Source organism: Ruditapes philippinarum, unplaced genomic scaffold, assembly GCF_026571515.1.
Source record: "Ruditapes philippinarum isolate M1 unplaced genomic scaffold, ASM2657151v2 ctg11704_1_1_1_1, whole genome shotgun sequence".
In the NCBI taxonomy this organism is placed as follows: Eukaryota; Metazoa; Mollusca; class Bivalvia; order Venerida; family Veneridae; genus Ruditapes; species Ruditapes philippinarum.
The window spans coordinates 5,508-25,773 of NW_026860438.1; the positions used below are offsets into that span (position 1 = coordinate 5,508).

The following is a 20,266-nucleotide window of genomic DNA, read 5'->3' on the forward strand; positions in this document are numbered from 1 at the left end:
CAATTAAGAAAACAGCTTTAGAGTTTAAAAAATAAAACGGTTTATGTACCTAAGTTTATAAGGTAGGACGTATTGGATTTATATTTCTTTTCTTCTAAATTGTGTTTGCCATATAGGGTTTGAATAGAAATATTAGGTTACAGTATGCAGATCATGTCATGCCGGGAAACAGTATCGTTTGTCATTAATAAAACATATCTCGGACCACTGATTCTTGTAGTATAAAAACTTCGGGTTAGTGATAAACAAAGTTAAGAATTCAAAAAGTCAGCTTTAAGTAAACGTAAAAGGGTGATATTGGTCTATTTGCATGCTTAGTTAAAACGGAATATTATTATTTATTGATATGACACTAAACGTGGTATTTTAGAAAATATTATTATTATATACATTGCGTATGTTTTATATAGACTGAAAAATAAGTGCAATCTGGTTAAACACATTCGGAAAGCTTAAAGGAAGATCACAAAATAATTCTTTAATGAATGAAAAATACTGACGACGCTTTGTTAAAGAAAATAATCAGACTGCTTCTCAGTCTAACATCTTACACTGTCCGTAAATAGACTTAAAACATCCTTGTTTATAAATTGTGTTTTTCTTGGTGTATTTGGATAGACTCTAGCTATTCTGGATTTTGTTGGAGGAATTGTCTAAATATAGTCTTATATAGTGAATTTAACAATGACCGATATTAGGGGTGATAGCGCAGTGTTTGTGATGGACGATTATCACGTGGTTGTTGATAAACATGATGCGGAAGGCTTTAAACATATCACAGTGGATGAAAAATATCAGATCGGGAATAACATTAATGCATACGGGAAAGAACACCCGTACCATCACAATAACGGTGTTCGTGCTCCCCATTTTGTACAGCCACTAGGTAAAAAGCATGGGAAAAACGTGATAACCCCTCGGTAAGTTATTAGTTATAAAAAAACAACTTTTGTCCAAAAAGAGATAAAGAAATGAGCCGCGTCACGACAAAACCAACATAATGGGTTTGCGACCAGCATGGATCCAGACCAGCCTGCGCATCCGCGCAGTCTGATCAGGATCCATGCTGTTCACTTACAAACCCTATAACAAGTACAGAAACTGATAGCGAACAGCATGGATCCTGATCAGACTGCGCGGATGCGCAGGCTGGTCTGGATCCATGCTGGTCGCAAACCCATTATTTTGGTTTTGTCGTGACGCGGCTCAAATTGTGTACGGTAAATATCTATTCTAATTTCTTTCATAAATTGTATGCAAAATTTAAGGCTATTTACGTTGTTTAATTTAAACGTAAAAAAATAGGAAGATCTGTGTCTGATCAAGCGCAGCAAAAAATGAAGGGAATAAAATGTATTTTTGAATTTGAATAAAGTTCTTCCGTGTTTTACTGAGCATACGACCGACGCTGATTGCTAAGTAATTAAAGAAAAAAGTATAACCAATTAATTTTGTCAAAATAAACATATACAGTGTGTAAAATAGCACCTACCTGAGCGGACACAATATTTCAATAGCGCCGTTGTCATAAATTAATATATTATTCCATGACAAAAATCTGTCCATCACAGAAATTATTACCCCCTCCCCCCAGTCCCCCACCCTCCATAAAAAAACAGTATAGATTTCAAGTACAAATGTTTATTATATACTTATTAAAGTAATATTAATGTAATAAAATGCGTATTTTCATTTTGCGTATTATCACTGTAAATTTAATTTTTCACGGAGTGAAGCATATTTTAGGTATTTTCACTGGTTTCTTGTCGGACAACTTTCATCTAAATTCAGCCAATACACACAATTAAAAGATAATTCTTTCAATTCATAAGATTTAAAACATAAAATGTATATAATTAACAGAAACTTCAAGTTTATTTCTATTGATACAGGATGTTTTTCATCCCTTGATGAAAATAAAGAAAAAACTTGAATATCCTCTGCTTCATAAACAAGTTTATAAGGGAAGTAACTTTTGCAAACGGGATAGTAGAATGCGTTGCTTGAATTAACTCCCTTATAAGTTAAAACTACTTGATATATATAGGTCCCCTTGGCATGGCATTGTACACTTTATTAGAAAGGGTCAACACTTTACAGGATATCAAAAGATAATGTTACGTATTTATTATGATTTAAATATAAATAAAAGAAGGAAAAAACTTGATTTTTAAGGAGAAATATTTATAATTCCATTGTATTTTAAACTTTTTTTTGGCCGTTCTCGTCACTCTGATACAAATGACAAGTCCCTTATATGGTACTTTTCGTTCTTCACTTGTAATGCATTTTAGTTTAATCTTTCAACGTTTACCTCTTAAGGGAAGCGGTGGCCCAGTGGTTTAAGTGTCGGCCACTCAACCCAGTGATCAAGGGTTCGAGGCCTTATCGGGTCACGACCATGTTTCTTCATATGACACCAATACTAATTGGTTCCAGGAAGCGGACCGAATGTGATTGATATAAGTTACAAGAACATGTTTCGCAATCGAACTTAAATTAATATGTTTAAACAGTTACTTCTTACAGTGTCTAACATTCCTTTTGGTCATTTTGTGCCTGTACTGGTCGAGCACATCGTCAACATGAACGATAAAAATATTACTTTTAAGATATTTACGAAGATGTTGAATACAAAAATCTTAAAAAATCTTATCATATCTTATCGATCTACGAGAGAAAACTAATATAATTGACAGCTTGTCGAGCGCACCTGCGTACTTTCGTATTTTACATGACTGTATCAATACCAATATTTTTCTTTCCATCACCTAACATGATATACTGTATACATTATAGCTTATAACATAACGAACACATACAAAACATCGATTTTTGAGCCAGAGGCTATGAGCCAGGGTTATAAGATAGGACGCTTGTCATTTCTGGTGTGGTATAGAAAAACAACACATCTCTGTCTCTGGTAAAATTACTTAAATCACGCTCGCTCACTGTTGTAACAGTTTAATATACACCGAATTGATGTCAAGTGAATATATTCTCATATGAAATGTAAAAAATACACGATATTTCCTATATATAAAGCTTTCTGGGGGAATTATCGGACGTGTTAACGTCCATTTACGACTACGGAAAACTAGTCTTTATATGTGTGGATAATTGTGTGTGGGATTTATTTTAAGGAGTTAAGTTTTCCTGGAATATACATAATTCAAATTTTGATGTTATTAAATACAATGTAAAGTGTTACGGAAGTGACAATTAAAGTGATGATTATGAATAAAGCGTAGAGCTGTAGTGTGTTCAATGATTGAATGATTAATCCTTGATAATGAGTTGCTCTTTATTGTAAAAATCAAAGAGAGGGATAGATTAAAATTAGATATGTACAATTCTCATCATACTGTGCAAGTCACTGCTGAGTTCGCAGAATTGTCCGATATTGGCGTCAAAAACGACGAAACAAAAATGTCGTTGCTATGGTAATATTTATATTAAAATATATTTGTATATATACATGAATGTTATGTGTTACGTTTATATTGGCTTTCCGAAGTGTTTTAAATAAAAGAGTAACATCTGTTCTAAACAGTAATATGTATAGTATAAAACATTTTCTTTGTATACAAGACGAAAGGAAAGCCTTTATCATCTTATATTTTACTGAATAAGTATGTAGTAAAATTCAACGCGTTTTAATATCATAATACTAATTAAAAGATAATGCATATTTTAACATCTTAATTAAAATTGTGTGACTTGAATATTAATTAAGGGAATTATTTTCTTATCCTAGGTAAAATACATTATCTTTACATGACAATAAACTCGCATATAATAAGGTTATACTTTATTTCCGGCGTGTATACTATAGCTATTATTGTTAATTGACATAAACTTATGTACGACAGCTGTCATTTAGAAATATAAATTTTCATAAATAAGGTATACACTGTTGTCATGTTTAATTTCTGTGCCTTTCCCTTGTGTATTACGTGATTATCTCCCTTGGACGATCGGCCAATCCGAAAGGAACATTTTTTATCAATATTTTTCTTACGGAAGGTTCCCTGCAAAATATTGTATGGGAGAAAATGTGCTTTCAGCGACCCGAAACATTTATTTTTGTATTCAACACATCTAGAACTGTTTTATTTTAATCGGTTAAGTTGAAGGTTTTGTGCGCAAAGTACTATATTATGTGTATCTAATGCGGTTACTCCTAGTCCGTGAGTTATTGACGTAATTTGTACAAAAATCACATGGTTTCGTTTCCCTGCCAAAGGATTCCCTATTTTTGATAATCGGCAGCGCCAAGGCAATCTGAGTGCGTCTATGGAAACTTGACTGGGCTTACTGGGATACATCTTGTTAACTTGTTTAATAAAATAATTGTACATGTTTTGCCTTTCTATTAAGGGATATAAAGATTTTAAAGACATCTTTTTATCTTAAGCAACTAAAGTTTAATATTTATCATTGCAGGCACGATGCTTCTCACAGTTTGGTGGATTCCATGGAAACGGTGACGTTATCCTGGGAAAACGTTAACGTAGAAGTCAAACCAAAGAACAGACCATGCTTTAGGGGACCAGACCCTAGCGTAGTTCAGAAACGAGTTCTCAGAGATGGTAAATATATTCATACAAATTCTAGTTTTTCAAGTTCCGCAATAATAAGTAATAAGGGAAGATTTGTTATTGGACAGAACAAGTTTTAATCGTAAAAAATTGAATCACATATACACCGTGTAACGTAACATTGTCTGTGATTCTCGGAAGGGAGATAATTATGTTATGTTCACACCTGTGGAATATATGAGCCGCGTCACGACAAAACCAACATAATGGGTTTGCGACCAGCATGGATCCAGACCAGCCTGCGCGGATGCGCAAGCTGGTCTGGATCCATGCTGGTCGCAAACCCACTATGTTTGTTTTGTCGTGACACGGCTCATATATAAATTTGTCGTACAGCACTTTGTTTTGGCGTTTGTGATCCGGTGTTGCAGAGTACTACGGTTGTTAACCTCTAACAGAAATGTTTAGAAACATATAAGACATATTGTTATAAGTAATATTTTAATAAATTGTAACAACAGAAAACAAACATTGTACAACATTCTGCACATCTATAATCATTATGGTATAAAATATGATGGATAGAACGTAAATGCAATGTTTTATCCCCGACAAGTAAGCAAACGTTTATGTACATGATTTAACAAAATTACACGGCATTATGTGCTTTAACCGCTATATACTCGTAAACATTTTGATGCTATTGTTTTGTGTCTTTGTCACTTAAACCATGTATTTGTTACCATTTAATTGAAAGTATATGAGCAGATTGCTATCAATTTTTTTACTATTTTCAAGTGTATGGACATGTGAAGCCTGGCACACTTTTGGCAATTATGGGGGCAAGGTAAGAAACGATTTGCTTAAACAAGGCCAGCCATCATATCTTTTACTGTTTGACTTATTTTGTATTTCCATTAAAATAACCATATAACTGAAAAATGGAAAGTGTCATTAATGGAAGCTGGACTAGTACATTTAAGAAATTCAGCAGATGAATGGTAAAACTCTTTTAGAATGATACTGTTAACCCTTTTCTAATGGTACAGTAACTGTAACCCGTTTCAAAGTAAGCAGCCGTCCTTCATGAAATGACCTTTTTAAATATCATTTAACGTTGTCGTGATAACATCAATTTCCATAACAACCTTTTATTTTCAAGATGACACAATTTTTTTTTCATGATACTTTTCCCTTAAAAATATCTGTTTTGAATAGTATTTTATCATTTACCTACATTTTTTTCAATAATAGTGGCTCAGGAAAGACAACTCTGCTTAATACTCTGACGTCACGAATTAACAGTGAATCGTTAAGCGCAGCCGGAGATATTAAGGTCAACGGTATTGATGTAGGCGCGGGAATTCGGAATATCTCCGCTTATGTTCAACAAGACGATCTATTTATAGCTACTATGACAGTGAGAGAGCACCTTACATTCAGGGTAAATAAATGTAGTTTTTATTTCCTAAATAATCTCCCTTGAGGGTTTTTTTAAAGAAAACAATAAAATTAATGTTTATTTGTATATAAGCCTTAAGTAGGAAACAAAGCATACACGCACGCTTTAAAAACATCGCATCTTTAACACTTATTTTTATATAAGACGTATGCATATGGAAAATCATCATTTATTTAAAACCTAAGTCTGACAGTTTGAAAGTACCATAGGAAAAAGTTACTTAGGCACAGCCACTCATTGTATAGTAGGTAGTAATATGAGAATACGTGAGATTAAACAAGTTTTATTCATACCACTCCAAGTCAGCGAGAATATTTTGTTTTCCTACACAAATACAAGTAGGACGAATGGTTTAATGCGTCACCTAGAAACTCGAGTGTTACTGTATTCTTTTTAAACGCTTTTTTTCATTGTGATGCATTTGCAGGCTTTATTGAGAATGGAACAGGAAGTTTCCAGGGCGAGGAGATTAGAGCGTGTTGACGAGGTCATACAAGAACTCGGTCTACAGAAGTGTCAAGACAATATCATTGGAAATCCGGGTAGAATTAAGGGAATCTCTGGCGGGGAAATGCGTAGACTTTCTTTTGCGTCAGAGGTATGAAGCTACACTGAATATAGTATACATTATATATACATATATATTTTTTAAAGTGTTAAAATTTCAAGTGTTTATATTTCTGAAACAACGTATATTCAAATCTGGGATAGAAAAACTTGTAAATACGGATTACCGTTTTTAAAGAACACAATTTCACTTCCAGTTTCATCATTTACCAAGCATCTGTCACTAAGAACTAACTAATTGGTCTGCACTATCAGACTGGACTGTGTCATCAATTTTATCATTTTCCTTACAACACTTTCACTCAAAAATTGAAATCAGTCCACTCTTTAAGTAAATTTCTAAATAAGTAATAGAAAGAGCATCGAAACACGAGGCTATCTGCTTTGAACGAGGGGGCGTAGCCCCCCCCCCCCCACCGGGTATTTATCAGATCGCCGATTGTTTTGATGTTCTTTCTCTTTTGTATCATAGTAAAACATAAAACCAGTACCCTGTTGTCACAATATGAAACCACAGAAAAAAAAAAGGAACCAAATGAACGAGCATCTGAATATAATATTTAAACCGCTTTCCCCTATTCTGCCTGCCGCCACAATAAATAAACCCCAGCAAAAATGAGCAAAACAGTGGGCATGCTCTGGAGTGCGGATAGCTTATACCTGCACTCAAGTAAACGCACTGTGCATGTATATGTATATACGATTTAACTCTAGAAAGGTCCCCAAACTATGATACAAATGTTCTCTACTAATTTGTTTCGTTGGTACTTCTTTTGATTTTACTTAGTATTCGTGGGTTTTAACCTTTGAATGTTCAAAAGAGAACTAAGTTGATTCAATTTCAGCATCAATCTGTAGATGAAATATTGTTTCTTTTATTTAAATAAAATTTAACTTAAAAATAAAAAATATTTTTCAATAGACCAATCCACGTGTTTTCTGGAGAACCCAAATTCCGGGCTTGATTTTTTCATGGCGGAAAAAAACGTTTAATTATTGAAAAAATGGGGGATAAATAAACTGTTTGAAATTTACCAACTTATCGAGGTTTTCCTTTTTTATCGAAATACATATTCTGAGTTTTTCATTTATCACTTTCATATTATAAATTTTTTTTTTAAAAATTTTCCGAGTTCTCGAACACTGCTTTGATTTTGTATGCATCATGATCTTTTAAATTTTTTCAACAATTTCCCCATTTATTGTTTTTAAAAATATAAAATATATAAAATATCATTATTTTTTATAATTTTAACATTTCATTAAAGATATGACTTGTGGTATCGGTTTTTACTTAACCCCTATTTTAAAATAATTGAGAGTGTTCGGTTTTTCCAGCTGAAATGATTAACAACAAAGTATACATCAAATATTTCGATTCCTTTTCACGATTCGGGACAAATTTTCCCGCATTAATTAAACAGACCACTAAACCCGTACCGGGCTTTCTTTTTATTATGAAAATTTAAAAAAAGGTTGGGGAAAAAGGGATTTACTTGTATTTTAAAAAGATATAAAAAAAAACATAAAAAAAAAAGTAGTAAAAGGGGAATCCCTTTTTTAGTTTCTCACATAATTTTTACTGATATTTGGGGGTTTTTAAAAACTCAAAATCGACTACTAACAATGGGACTAAACCCACAAGACATGACTGGGTACCTTGTCAAAACTTCAACACTTTATGCCCGAAACTGACTGAAAAAATTATAAAATTCTAGCTTCACGATAATTTATTAGTTTTTAAAGCCTGCATTGTAGAAGCACATAATTCAATGGAGTTCACAAAACAAGTTCTCTAGTACATTCCCCTTAGAATACTGGTTTCGGAAGTGATCAGCCTCTCCCTGTCCTTCAGTTTAAGGTTAATATACCTGAAATAAATATAGGACAGTTTCAGAAATGGAAGCTGGGCAAGTGTATGTAGGAAATTCAGCAGGTTGAGGGTTAACTATGAAGGAAATGTTGATAGTTTTAATTTATGTAAATTTATTATATTTCAAGCGTTCTTCTAATGGCGGAAGGCAGAGTTGCGTTCCTTGGAGACTCGGCTGGGGCGCTCAACTTCTTCAAAGAGTAAGTCGAAATTCTATTTTTCATGAAGGAATTTACTCGTAATTTAGATTCTTCATTACTTTATTTCTTTAAATAATGTATTGAATTGTGTTGTATATTAAAAAACCTTAAAGGAAAGGGGAGACCACTCGTGAACATTTAAGTGATGGGAAGCATGCTTATGCTGAATAAACTCTTGAATACAGCAGACATGGTTTATTTGAATGTGCTTACGAAAACTTCAATATATATGTTAAGGTAATTGTCCTCTGTAAAAGTAACTACTGGTAAAAGAAATAAAGATACGACCTTTTTAAGACTATGCTCATTAATTGGACATTGGGTTTACAATGGTCATTTGTATCTCACAACTGGTACAGTAATCATGTGGGAGCAGAAGTCGGTCATTCGCACAGAAACTTGTTATTATTGGTTAGCTATTCAAGAAAGCCGGTCAGAGGGACATACCGCCGAGACATGATCGGAAATGTGTTAAAATCGGCGTTAATATTAACCTGTACAGTTATACATGTATTTAAAGTATGTATGTATAAAAGAAAATGTTTAATGATGAGTCATGTTTTACGTTACAAAATTTTGTTGTTGTTTGTTTTACAATAGAGCTGGCTATCCTTGTCCAGTGAACTACAACCCAGCTGACTTCTATATCATGACGATGGCAGTGGTACCAGGCAACGAAACAGAATGTAAAACAAAAATTGAGGTAAAAACTTCACATTGTGATGAGTCATTTTCAGGTCATAGAGCTTATAATGTTATTACTTTTTTATCGTAAAAAAACTGAAGATTTTATTCCTGTTCGGCAATATCCGCCATTGTCGTGTAATGATTACGGAAATTAATCGGCTCTTGTTGGAAGTACTAAATTAAATTACATTTGCTGTTCGGTACAAGTTTATGACAGTGAGTTTGGTCAAAGATCAACAATGAACCAGCACCAGGAAAAGAAAGCATGAACTGTTTAGATAGCAAAACTATCTAAATAATTTCGCCAATAAAATTTAATAGAATTGCTGTCATACATTACCCGTTTTGTCATTTCAGGCAATTTGTGACAAATTCGATGACACACCCAATGCCAAATCAGTACTTGCTGAGAACAAACGTGTTGCCGAGAACCCCAAACGAACAGGAATCATAGTGAGTGTATTCATCAATTTATACATTTTAGACTATAGACATGTTGTACAGTGTACCTGTATGTAAGTTTTATGCGTTATTGAGCATGCATGCAAGTTAATGGACCACTGACGCATGCGTGCAAGTTCATGGAACATTGGCGCATGCGTGCAAGTTCATTGAACATTGGCGCATGCGTGCCAGTTCATTGAACATTGGCGCATGCGTGCCAGTTCATGGAACATTGGCGCATGGCTGCAAATTCATGGAACATTAATTAGCGCATGCATGCAAATTCAAGAGACATTTGCATTTCCTGTGGGTATAAGAGCCATGCCCATGTATGTTTTAACACACTTACACTGTACATGAACTGTTTACTTTGGTAGAATTCAAATTTTCTTGATTGTCGTTAACCTAATTTACACACAAGACGATGAAAAAAATGATTTTATGTACCTTTGACCTCAGGCTCAATTGTGTACTGACTCTTTAATAGGATACCCTTTTTTATTTTCAATGTAGCTATGTGAAACTATCTATGTAAAACCTAATATTATGGTCGTATCATATATGAACACATATATTTGCGTGTCAATTGTATGCCATTGGCTCAGTATATTAAAACCATAAAACACATTTCTTGTTGATGAATACGTCAATATCACGCAGTTAAGATTGTTTTGGAAAAAATATATTATGCAGAATTTAGTATCTTTGGAATTAACATGTCTATTTGTTTCTTTTGTTGTATTTTTTCATTATTAAAGCATGTTCATTTATTCTATTTTTAGTACGAGGAAGCATTTAGCAGCACATCTAGGTAAGTAATCATATTTTTAGCCTTTTTAGCATAGAAAATAGATTTGCAGTTTAAAAATAGATATTATTTTAAACGCTGGCTAGTGTTTTGTTTTTTTATAACTAATCTTATTGCACATATTTTACACATACTTACGCCTTTCTTAATGGCCAGAAGCGTTGTCTACTAATATTTTATATATTATATTATGTCTTTTACGGAATATGATTAGATTTCTTTTCTATATCATTATAAAAGACGAAATCTTATCTTTAAATACAATTTATCACATAACCGTGCGACTCCGTACAAACGGTATTGCACGGTTGTACATATATTTTGATGTGACGTCTTTTGCATCATATGAGCAATGTAAGCTTTTCATTTTAAGTGCGTCAATGATAAAGTGTTACTTTTTATGTAAACAGTTCTTATTTTTATGTATGTGATAAATAGAATATTATATTCGTGTAAGTTCATTACCAGAGGCTGGCATAATTTAATTTTATTCAGCTGGTTCAATAAATTCAGTATTGAACTTACACACATGCAGTATCTTCTATATTTTTAGGTACGAAGCATCTTGGTTACGTCAATTTGCTGCCGTGTTTGAAAGGTCCTGGAAGACAACAGTCAGGGAGCCAATGGTAGCTCGAGTTCGATTTGTACAGACAATAGTGAGTTTTATCTATACTTAGCCTAGAAATCTGATGTTTCATACCTTCATTTAAAGATTTATATATATACGAAATCCCCTAACAAATGTAATATGATCCTGTTTTATTTTGTTTTGTGTATTTATTTTTTCTTCTGCTTTAAAAGAAATAAAGACTGATGATATTGCGATCTTGATAAAGCAGAGAGCTTTTGAAAATCCTACGATGACAGTTTTTTCGATCAGTTAGGCAATACGTGCATTTTTTAAAGTTGACATATTTAAAGACAGGTCTGATTGAAACTGTAGATGGATACAAAAATTGATCTAGAGCTTCTAATTTATATTTTTGGTGAAAATGGGGTATTTTGCGAATATCCAGATACGCGTCTTAATGTTATCTGTTTTGATACCTCCAAAAGTTTACAACGGACGGATCCAAAAATGGAAGCTAGACATGTCTATATGGATATTCGGCAAGGTAACCTTTAACCGATTTTTATCTTGCTGTAGGACGCAAAATAATGGCAAACGTGCGCAATACTTGAAACTACATCCGATTATAAATGTGATATAATTTTATTTCAGTTATTATCAATAGTCCTTGGACTGATCTACCTGCAGTTAGACGTAGACCAGAGGGGTGTTATGGACATAAATGGTGTTCTCTTTCTCATGATTACAAATATGACATTCACAAATGTGTTTGGCGTACTAAATGTAAGTTATGTAGTGATAACGTTGAAGATGAGTGTCATTATTTACGTAACACTTACGTTTAGTGACTTCTACAAAATAAGTTTTAAAGAAAATACTTTTTGAAAGATTGCTTTTAAGGGGACACTTTGCTCTTACTCGAAATGAAATCCATAATGAGGCAAACGCCTGTTTATTTACGGTATTGAATCACTTTTATGAGGATCGAACCACGAAAACAACATATTCCGACCATGTTGTACCTGTTTTTCTTATTCCTGAATTGTTTTAGTTACTTATCTATGATATATTGTAACGTTAGTGATAATTTATTGCAGTCGTTTCCGCTGGAGACGCCAATATTTTTACGAGAATACGGTGTTGGACTTTACAGAGTGGACGTTTATTTTCTAAGTAAATGCCTTGCCGAGGTAAGTTAACTTTAAAAAAAAATTGACAGACTTATTTAGTTATGTACAAAACCAAAATGTTGAGTTTCATGAATTCAAAACCGTTGTCTCTGTGAGCAACTCATTGTTTAGTACTTAGTTTCAGGAACGGATTCGAGAGTATTTCAGTAAGCTTACAACTTCTAACACAATTGAACTAAAACATTTTAGTATTAACTAATTTTAAATATAATTTTATAATAATGCCAAAGGACGAAATTACTACAAATGTACTTGCGGAAATTGGCAGCAGTACTATTTACTTGTTACTCGGCATCAGGGTTTGATTTACAATCGTGCTAATCATGGAATAGATCAATGTATCTACAATAAATGAGCCGCGTCACGACAAAACCAACATAATGGGTTTGCGACCAGCATGGATCCAGACCAGCCTGCGCATCCGCGCAGTCTGATCAGGATCTATGCTGTTCGCTTACAAACCCTATTACAAGTAGAGAAACTGATAGCGAACAGCATGGATCCTGATCAGACTGCGCGGATGCGCAGGCTGGTCTAGATCCATGCTGGTGTTGGTTTTGCCATGACACGGCTCATTTATTGTCAGTACATTGATCTATTCCATGTGGTCTTGTTTTTCTAGTGTTGATGCATTAACTACAGGTTTATTCATACAGACGAAAAGTGATGGCATTCATTTTATACCTCTTTCATTGTGATCATTGTTTTTTTCTTTCTTTTCTTTCAGTTGCCGTCTTTTATCATTATTCCCCTAATATTCTGTGCCATCACCTATTGGATGATAGGTAAGTCTATATAAAATATTCCTGAGAATAATATTAATACTTTTATAACCGTGAAATTTTAGAATAGTTGTTCAGGTCACATTTTTTGAACTGTCCCTTATCAAGTTTGGACATATAAGGATGAAAATGAAAATTTAGTCAACCAATAATAACGAGCTGGCTCTAAACTGGTTACAAGGGCTAATATACCAGTTAATATACTTGATATTATACCAGTTAATATACTAGATAGTATACCAATTAATAAACCAGTTAACATACTAATCAGTATACCAGTTGATATACCATTTAATATACTAGATAGTATACCAGTCGATATACCATTTAATATACTAGATAGTATACCAGCTGATATACTAGATAGTTTACCAGATAATCTTTGCTTTCCATATCCTGCGTCTACAATACAATCATTAAAACATATTATCATTATTTAAGCACGAACACGTGCATTATTGAGCTTGCGTGTAAACAGAACGTTTTATTTGTATATGTATACCCTTTGTTCTTTTTTTATTCCGGAGTTTTACTTCAGAACATATCTTGAAGATATTCATTTGTGTTTTAATGACATTTTACAGGATTGTATGCCACGTTCGAGGCTTTTTTGGTGTTCACAGGGGTGATGCTTCTAGTCGCTAACATTTCAGTTTCTTTCGGTGAGTGTAAACCGTTTGTTTCTCTTTTAATGGAGCATAAAGTGACCAGAAACCAAGTGTGACCTCATTATCGACTTCAAAATTTTAGAAATGTATCTCAGATGCGCAATCCAGGGCCATCATGGCCCTTTTATCGTATCCCGTGATTTGTTGTGATATTTTTCTATTCGTTATTTTTTTAAAGCTATAACATGTTCTTTTACTTTATTTACAAATAACATTACTGTTAAGGAAGATGAAAATGACTGATATTTAACACTGAATGGTATTTGACAAATTTCACAGATTTTTACCTTAAATACATATTTTTGAAACACTCAGAAAGTTCGATCTTTTGTGACTTGGACTATTTCTGTTTTTATGTCAGGTTACATTGTATCAGCAGCCGCGAACTCAGTGACCACCGCCTTGGCCTTCGCCCCACCTATGATGATACCACTACTGATGTTTGGTGGCTTCTTTCTCAACTCCGAGTAAGTTGGTCTTCTTCAGTCTTAAAGGCCCATTATGCCCCAGAAGTGCTTTCTTTTATTTCTCAATACCTTTCTGTATTTTGTGTCCTTTTATTGTTTCCAAAACATTCATTGGTCAATTAGGTTAATTATTTTTTTTTCTATTGCTTTCTGAGAAGTAGTATAGTTATAGCGATTTAGTATTTTGTATGGAAGTCATAATGCTATTTTGTTTACATTGTGCTACTTTTATGACAAATATTTTCACATTTAGCGCTATTTTATTCAGGTAATAAGCATCTTACATGTTCTAAAGTCATCGTTTAAACATTATTAATCTCATATTTGCCTTTTCTAAAGAAAGAAAAAAAAATCGTTTCTGATTCATAATGCCTTTAAGCATTTCTTTCTACACACTGTTGCTTCTTTAAATTGTGCGAAGCAATTGCCTATATACAAAAAAAATACCCCATTTCAATTTTTAAGCATGCTTTAATATGTAATTGGTAATACATGTATATGATTGAATTCATCGATTGACTTGTGAAAAGGTGCACTCGCTAGCTTAAATTAGCCATATATTTTTGTTTGTTGTTAACGTAAATGTACTTTGGACACCATAGTGTTAAAACCGCTTTCACAGATATACTTAAAGTAACAGGGCCACACTGAATTAAGCTAAATATATTACAAACTAATGTTGAAACAATTGAATAGTTATGTCAAGGTCGCTACAAATATGCTGTATCACTTTTTAAAAATTTTGTTTTGTAACTAAGTTTTTAGATAATTTCGTAGTGTGGCCACTGACTTATATTAAATTATTATTAAAATATATCTGGTTATATGGCCAGGCTATAGTCGGCATTATATAGGTCATATGGCGAATTTTCAGACTTTATTTCGTTTGACAGAGTACTGTTGAATTTTGGTGTATAAATTTGAAGTGTTTCTATTTAATTGTTGTTTCTTTTTTTCCAGCTCTATACCTGTGTACTTTATTTGGCTGGAATATCTGTCCTGGTTCAAGTATGCGAACGAGCTTCTGTCTGTAAACCAGTGGGATAACATAGATTCTATAGGTTAGAGACTTCATCTATACTGTTTTTAGAATTTTTATACACAAATTAATAAATTTGTTTTGTTTTACAATTAAGAAATAATAGCGTTACGTATATAACTCCTGGGTTTATGATATGAAAGTTATTTTTTGGACATACTTTCCCTATAAAGATGGCAGTGTATAATGAGCACAATTTTAAACAAGCCATCATAAGTAAAAAAACCTAAGAAAATGATGCTGTGTGCATTGTTAGAAGTAACATCCAATTTTAGTCCGATCTATTGCTAATGCCATGGCGTCCGAGGCCATTTTTTAACATAAGCCATTTTATTTTTTAATTCTTAAATGATTGCCTTCATACTTTTAACACAACACTCCTCTGGACAAGGCCTTTGACATTGACTCATTAATGACCAAGACCTTGAAGGTATAAATATTGTAATTTCTCATTTTTTTTACTATAATTTGCTATTTCGTAAGTAAAAAACTAAACGGACCGTCTTCATGCATAGGCAAAATGAAAAATGCACGCGTATACTAATACATATAGAACCAAACAGAAGAATATTCACAAACAATACCGACAGCGGCAGTGACTTAGTTTTACTTTCTGTCTTTTCTGGATATGATCTTTATTTTTTCTACGTATTTTCTTTTTTTCAGACTGTGAGAATAGTACATCATCAGGATCACAAAGCCTGTGTCTGTATAAATCCGGTGAACAAGTGATTAACTACCTCAATTTTGATAAGGTAGGAATATTTGAGCCGCGTCACGACAGAACCAACATTATGGGTTTGCGACCAGCATGGATCCAGACCAGCCTGCGCATCCGCGCAGTCTGATCAGGATCCATGCTGTTCGCTTACAGACCCTATAACACGTAAAGAAACTGCTATCGAACAGCATGGATCCTGATCAGACTGCGCGGATGCGCAGGCTGGTCTGGATCCATGCTGGTCGCAAATGCATTACGTTGGTTTTGTCATGACGCGGCTCATTTGATAACGTATGGACAATTAATATTTGATACTGTGGACATTTAACATTTATTGCATAATGAGTGGGTGAAGGAGGGGGACAAAGTCAACATTGTTATAATTCAATCATAAAACTGTTGCATCATTGTGATGAATTTCTTTCTCATCGCTTTGGTATAGTTTTTATTTACTTTAAACCAAAAATTAAAATTAACATCATACTAGTATTTTTTATTTTTAGTGTAGACTTTATTATAAGATTTACAGTATACATGATTAATTAATTTTACTGTATATATTATTTAAACGTTTTATTTCAGGACAATCTTTGGTTGGATGTTGGCTGTTTGTTTGCCATGCTGGTGGCTTACAGACTGGTGGCATATATAATACTTCTGATTAAGGCTAGAAAGTCAAAACAATAGACAACCATACCAAAAAGAGACGCTTAGAATTAAAGGGACGTAATTGGTGTTTGTTTAGCCATTTGTTTTGTGTGGCAGTTGTCGCCCTTGTAATACTTTATGTTTTCCTGAATGTCTTAAAAATTTACATGTTCGAGAATAGCTGACTTTTATAAATGATAAATATCACGTACAAATCTTGTTATAAATTTGATGCATAATCTAGAAAAACGACTTGGTAGTTTTTTACCATATATTTTAAACGAGACATTTTATAAAATTCTATAAATGTGAGGAGAAATATAGTTCAAACCAAACTTATTTATATGCTTGTGAATAAAACGTTATTATTAATTATTGAGTATTGACCCAATGAGTCAGAATTCTAATGAAATAAAACATTAGGACATTAACAATGACCTTTGAATTTTAACACTAAATACACAAGATTATCATGGTTATGTTACACTAGAGTGACGTCAATACGGAAATTAAGTGAATTTTATCTTTGTCATTGAATATAATGAATTAGGACCCAGTAAAACACTTCACAGGGTAAAGTGAAACATTGTTATTGTTAAAATATTCAAGCTGGCTTTCTGAAAGTCATTATTTTATCTCAAGTGCCTGCTTTTATCTAACACATGTCATTTAGGGACTCTTAAAGCAGCATGCCTCCAAATTCGTGCTCATTCTCATAAAAACATTTGAAATGTATTTAATTGTCAAATAAACAAAGAAAGTCATTTACACATTGCAAACGACACTTTAAATGTACGAAAAATAGCTAAAAATTGGTCAAAATATGCAAAACTAGCCTTTAATGCATTAGTCACGCAGTAGAAATATGGTGAAAAATACCTCAAATCAGTCATAAATTGCATATAACAGGTAAATTATTTCTTGCATTGTGAATACTTTGAATTACGTTTCTTATCTTTTCAAGATTAAATTTCTTGAAAAAGTTTGGCTCATTTGGAAGCATGCAGCTTTCAATTATCAAAATTGGAAAGTAACCATAATTATGACCATGGCTCGCTATGGTGGTCAGACTAGTCACAGGGGTGTTCTGTTTTGTTGTGAGTTATTCATGTTTCACAAAAATATACTGGTTATATTCTCCTTTGAGTTTATGAGAATGAAATGTGAAAGACAATCATAAATATGTATCCATAAATTGTAAAAATAGAAGTATAAAGTATATTGTGTATTGTGTATGGTAAATCTTACTTCATGTACATGTAATTATATTAATGAAGTAACAATTACATCTTTCCTCACACTATTCTAAATACTTTGATGTTTGTTTTAAAGCAGCGCACTTCAGTCTTGTTTTTCCCATAATTTTCGTATTAAAAATCGAAAGTGTTTCATATAGTTAATATATTGTAAAGTAAACAGCTAGTATAAGACACGTACAATCTATATAAATTGTATAAAAAGTTTCAAAATATGCAAAAATAGGTCTTACCTTTTAAGTAACCTGGTAAAAATAAGTTGATAAAAAACACTTAATTCAGCCAAGTTTTGTATACAACATGAAAAACAAAAATACTAAAATGATATATGGATTGTGACCATACTTTTCTTAAAGTCTAAATACATTTTTGTTTTTTGTGTGTAAAATTGGAATTTTTGATATAAATTTTTTTCGCCTGTGTGATAGTGCGGAGATTTAAAGATTTTCATCAACATATAAGATTTTTAACATATGTTATAGGTTGATATAATGTTGTCAAATGGTCACTTACCTTTGTTGTTATTGTTGTATTAAATTGTTTCTGTTTGGCAGTCGCATTCGTTTTTAACGTGTGGTGTGATTGGCAGAATATGACCAAGTTTCGGCGTCTGTCAGCCTTTATAAAATGGGACCAATACGTTAAAAAATGGTTTCAACAAAATTGGTCTCAAAACAAGGAAATTTGTGTTTTTGTTGTATTTTGATCTTTTATGTAATATTTTGTTATATTGATAAAACTATTAACATTGCAATGAAAACATGAAAATGAAATTGTATCCTATTTAGAGCTCGGACAGCCTAATAGGTTAGAGGTATTCTAGAGATTACACCAGTGTTTACATCATCAGTACATGTATATACATATTTTGCAAGCTGTATTTTAGTCAAAGAAAACAAATGTGCATTTTTAAAACTGTACAACCACTGATTTATATACTTATTTTACATTAATTTATCTATCTGATTAAAGGGTTTTTGCCTTAACTTGACTTGCCATAATTCCATATATTTTTTACTATAAAATATATATCACTAATCAAAATATAGTTTATTTATTTATATAAACATATAAAAACAAGCACTATATTATAAAGAAGAAAATGTTTTTTTCTTCTTTGCCTACCTTTGTATCAATTAATATAGATCTGCACTGTTCGCTGTTCATTTATTGATAAAATTTTCCTTAAAGGTACATTATGCCTCAGAAATCCATATTTTTTAATTCTAAGTAAATATCAAACATGTGTTTACTAATGTTTTAATAGTGGATTAAGAGCATGTTTAATTTTAAAGTTAGTAGCGTTGAATGTGCAGAAATGTGTTGTAAAGGTAGCAAAATGTAAGCAAAGTAGTATTTTGAATTCCATACAAAATACTAATTCACAAGTTATCTCCATTGTCAACAGAGCTTAAAGAGCAAAAGACAGTTCTAGTATATGGTAAATTAGTATTATTTTGGAACTGTAACAAGATACCAAAAAAAATAAAAAAGATTTTTTAGAAATAAAAATGATAACATTTCTCAGGCAATAGCATTTCTCAGGCATAATGGGCCTTTAAAGGAAGAAGTGTTATGTCCAGATTGAAAGAAGGACAATTCCTATATTAGATATTTAGCCTCGTTAAGGTTAATATAAGTGCTAATAAGTTGTTTATGTTTTATTTTTTGTTCTGTTTTTGTTTTATTTGTGTGAGATCTACCGTTAAACGGTCTCTACTTTTTTAACATTTGAAGCGTTCAAGGAACACGTGATCAAATTCTCCACTATATCATTGAGATAAAAACAACGCCGAATGTGTTTAATGCAGCATTAGAGATATATTGTTAGATAGTATAACTTCAAAATATGTTGTTCCAGCAGTTGTTATTTTTTGTAAATAAAATCTATTTTGAGAATTATGTATTTGAAGTCTTATTTGATTTTTACATTTTCAACAGTTTTTTAACTCCTTTTGAACAACAATTATATTTTGTATCAATACATTTGGCCCAGAAATAGCGTCCATTTTCACTAAAAGTGAAAAAAAAATTTGTTAAGATAATATGTGTTTCCAGCGTTCGAGTGAATTGCACCCAGCACATTTGGAGCCTGCAAATGACGAAGAAATGAAAATAAATATTTTATCATAGACCAAATTAATTTAGACTTAATCTTGATTAACTGTTCTTTAGTGAGGTCAATCCATAAATGTTGCCTACAGAACGCGATTAATATCTCTCGAATGATATTTTAATGTATCTAAATCCATATGGTGGTAAAGTAAATGGTCAAAGATCATTTTGCGAGCTAAGCTAAAAGAAACTGAACAAAAACTGATACTCGATTTTTTACATTC

General features: G+C 32.5%; 1 protein-coding gene across 1 annotated transcript; it reads left to right on the forward strand.

Moving 5' to 3' along the window:
• The first annotated feature begins 329 nt into the window (after positions 1 to 329).
• On the forward strand, positions 330 to 19,829 carry LOC132760079 (protein white-like). Its single transcript, XM_060751972.1, has 18 exons — positions 330 to 920; positions 4,447 to 4,592; positions 5,340 to 5,388; positions 5,796 to 5,985; positions 6,431 to 6,601; positions 8,567 to 8,643; positions 9,244 to 9,346; positions 9,688 to 9,783; positions 10,557 to 10,585; positions 11,136 to 11,241; positions 11,808 to 11,939; positions 12,254 to 12,346; positions 13,074 to 13,131; positions 13,713 to 13,790; positions 14,158 to 14,263; positions 15,224 to 15,324; positions 15,969 to 16,057; positions 16,606 to 19,829. The coding sequence occupies exons 1-18, from the start codon at positions 685 to 687 to the stop codon at positions 16,708 to 16,710; spliced, it is 1,965 nt and encodes a 654-aa protein (XP_060607955.1). The 5' UTR covers positions 330 to 684; the 3' UTR covers positions 16,711 to 19,829.
• The last annotated feature ends 437 nt before the right edge of the window (positions 19,830 to 20,266 follow it).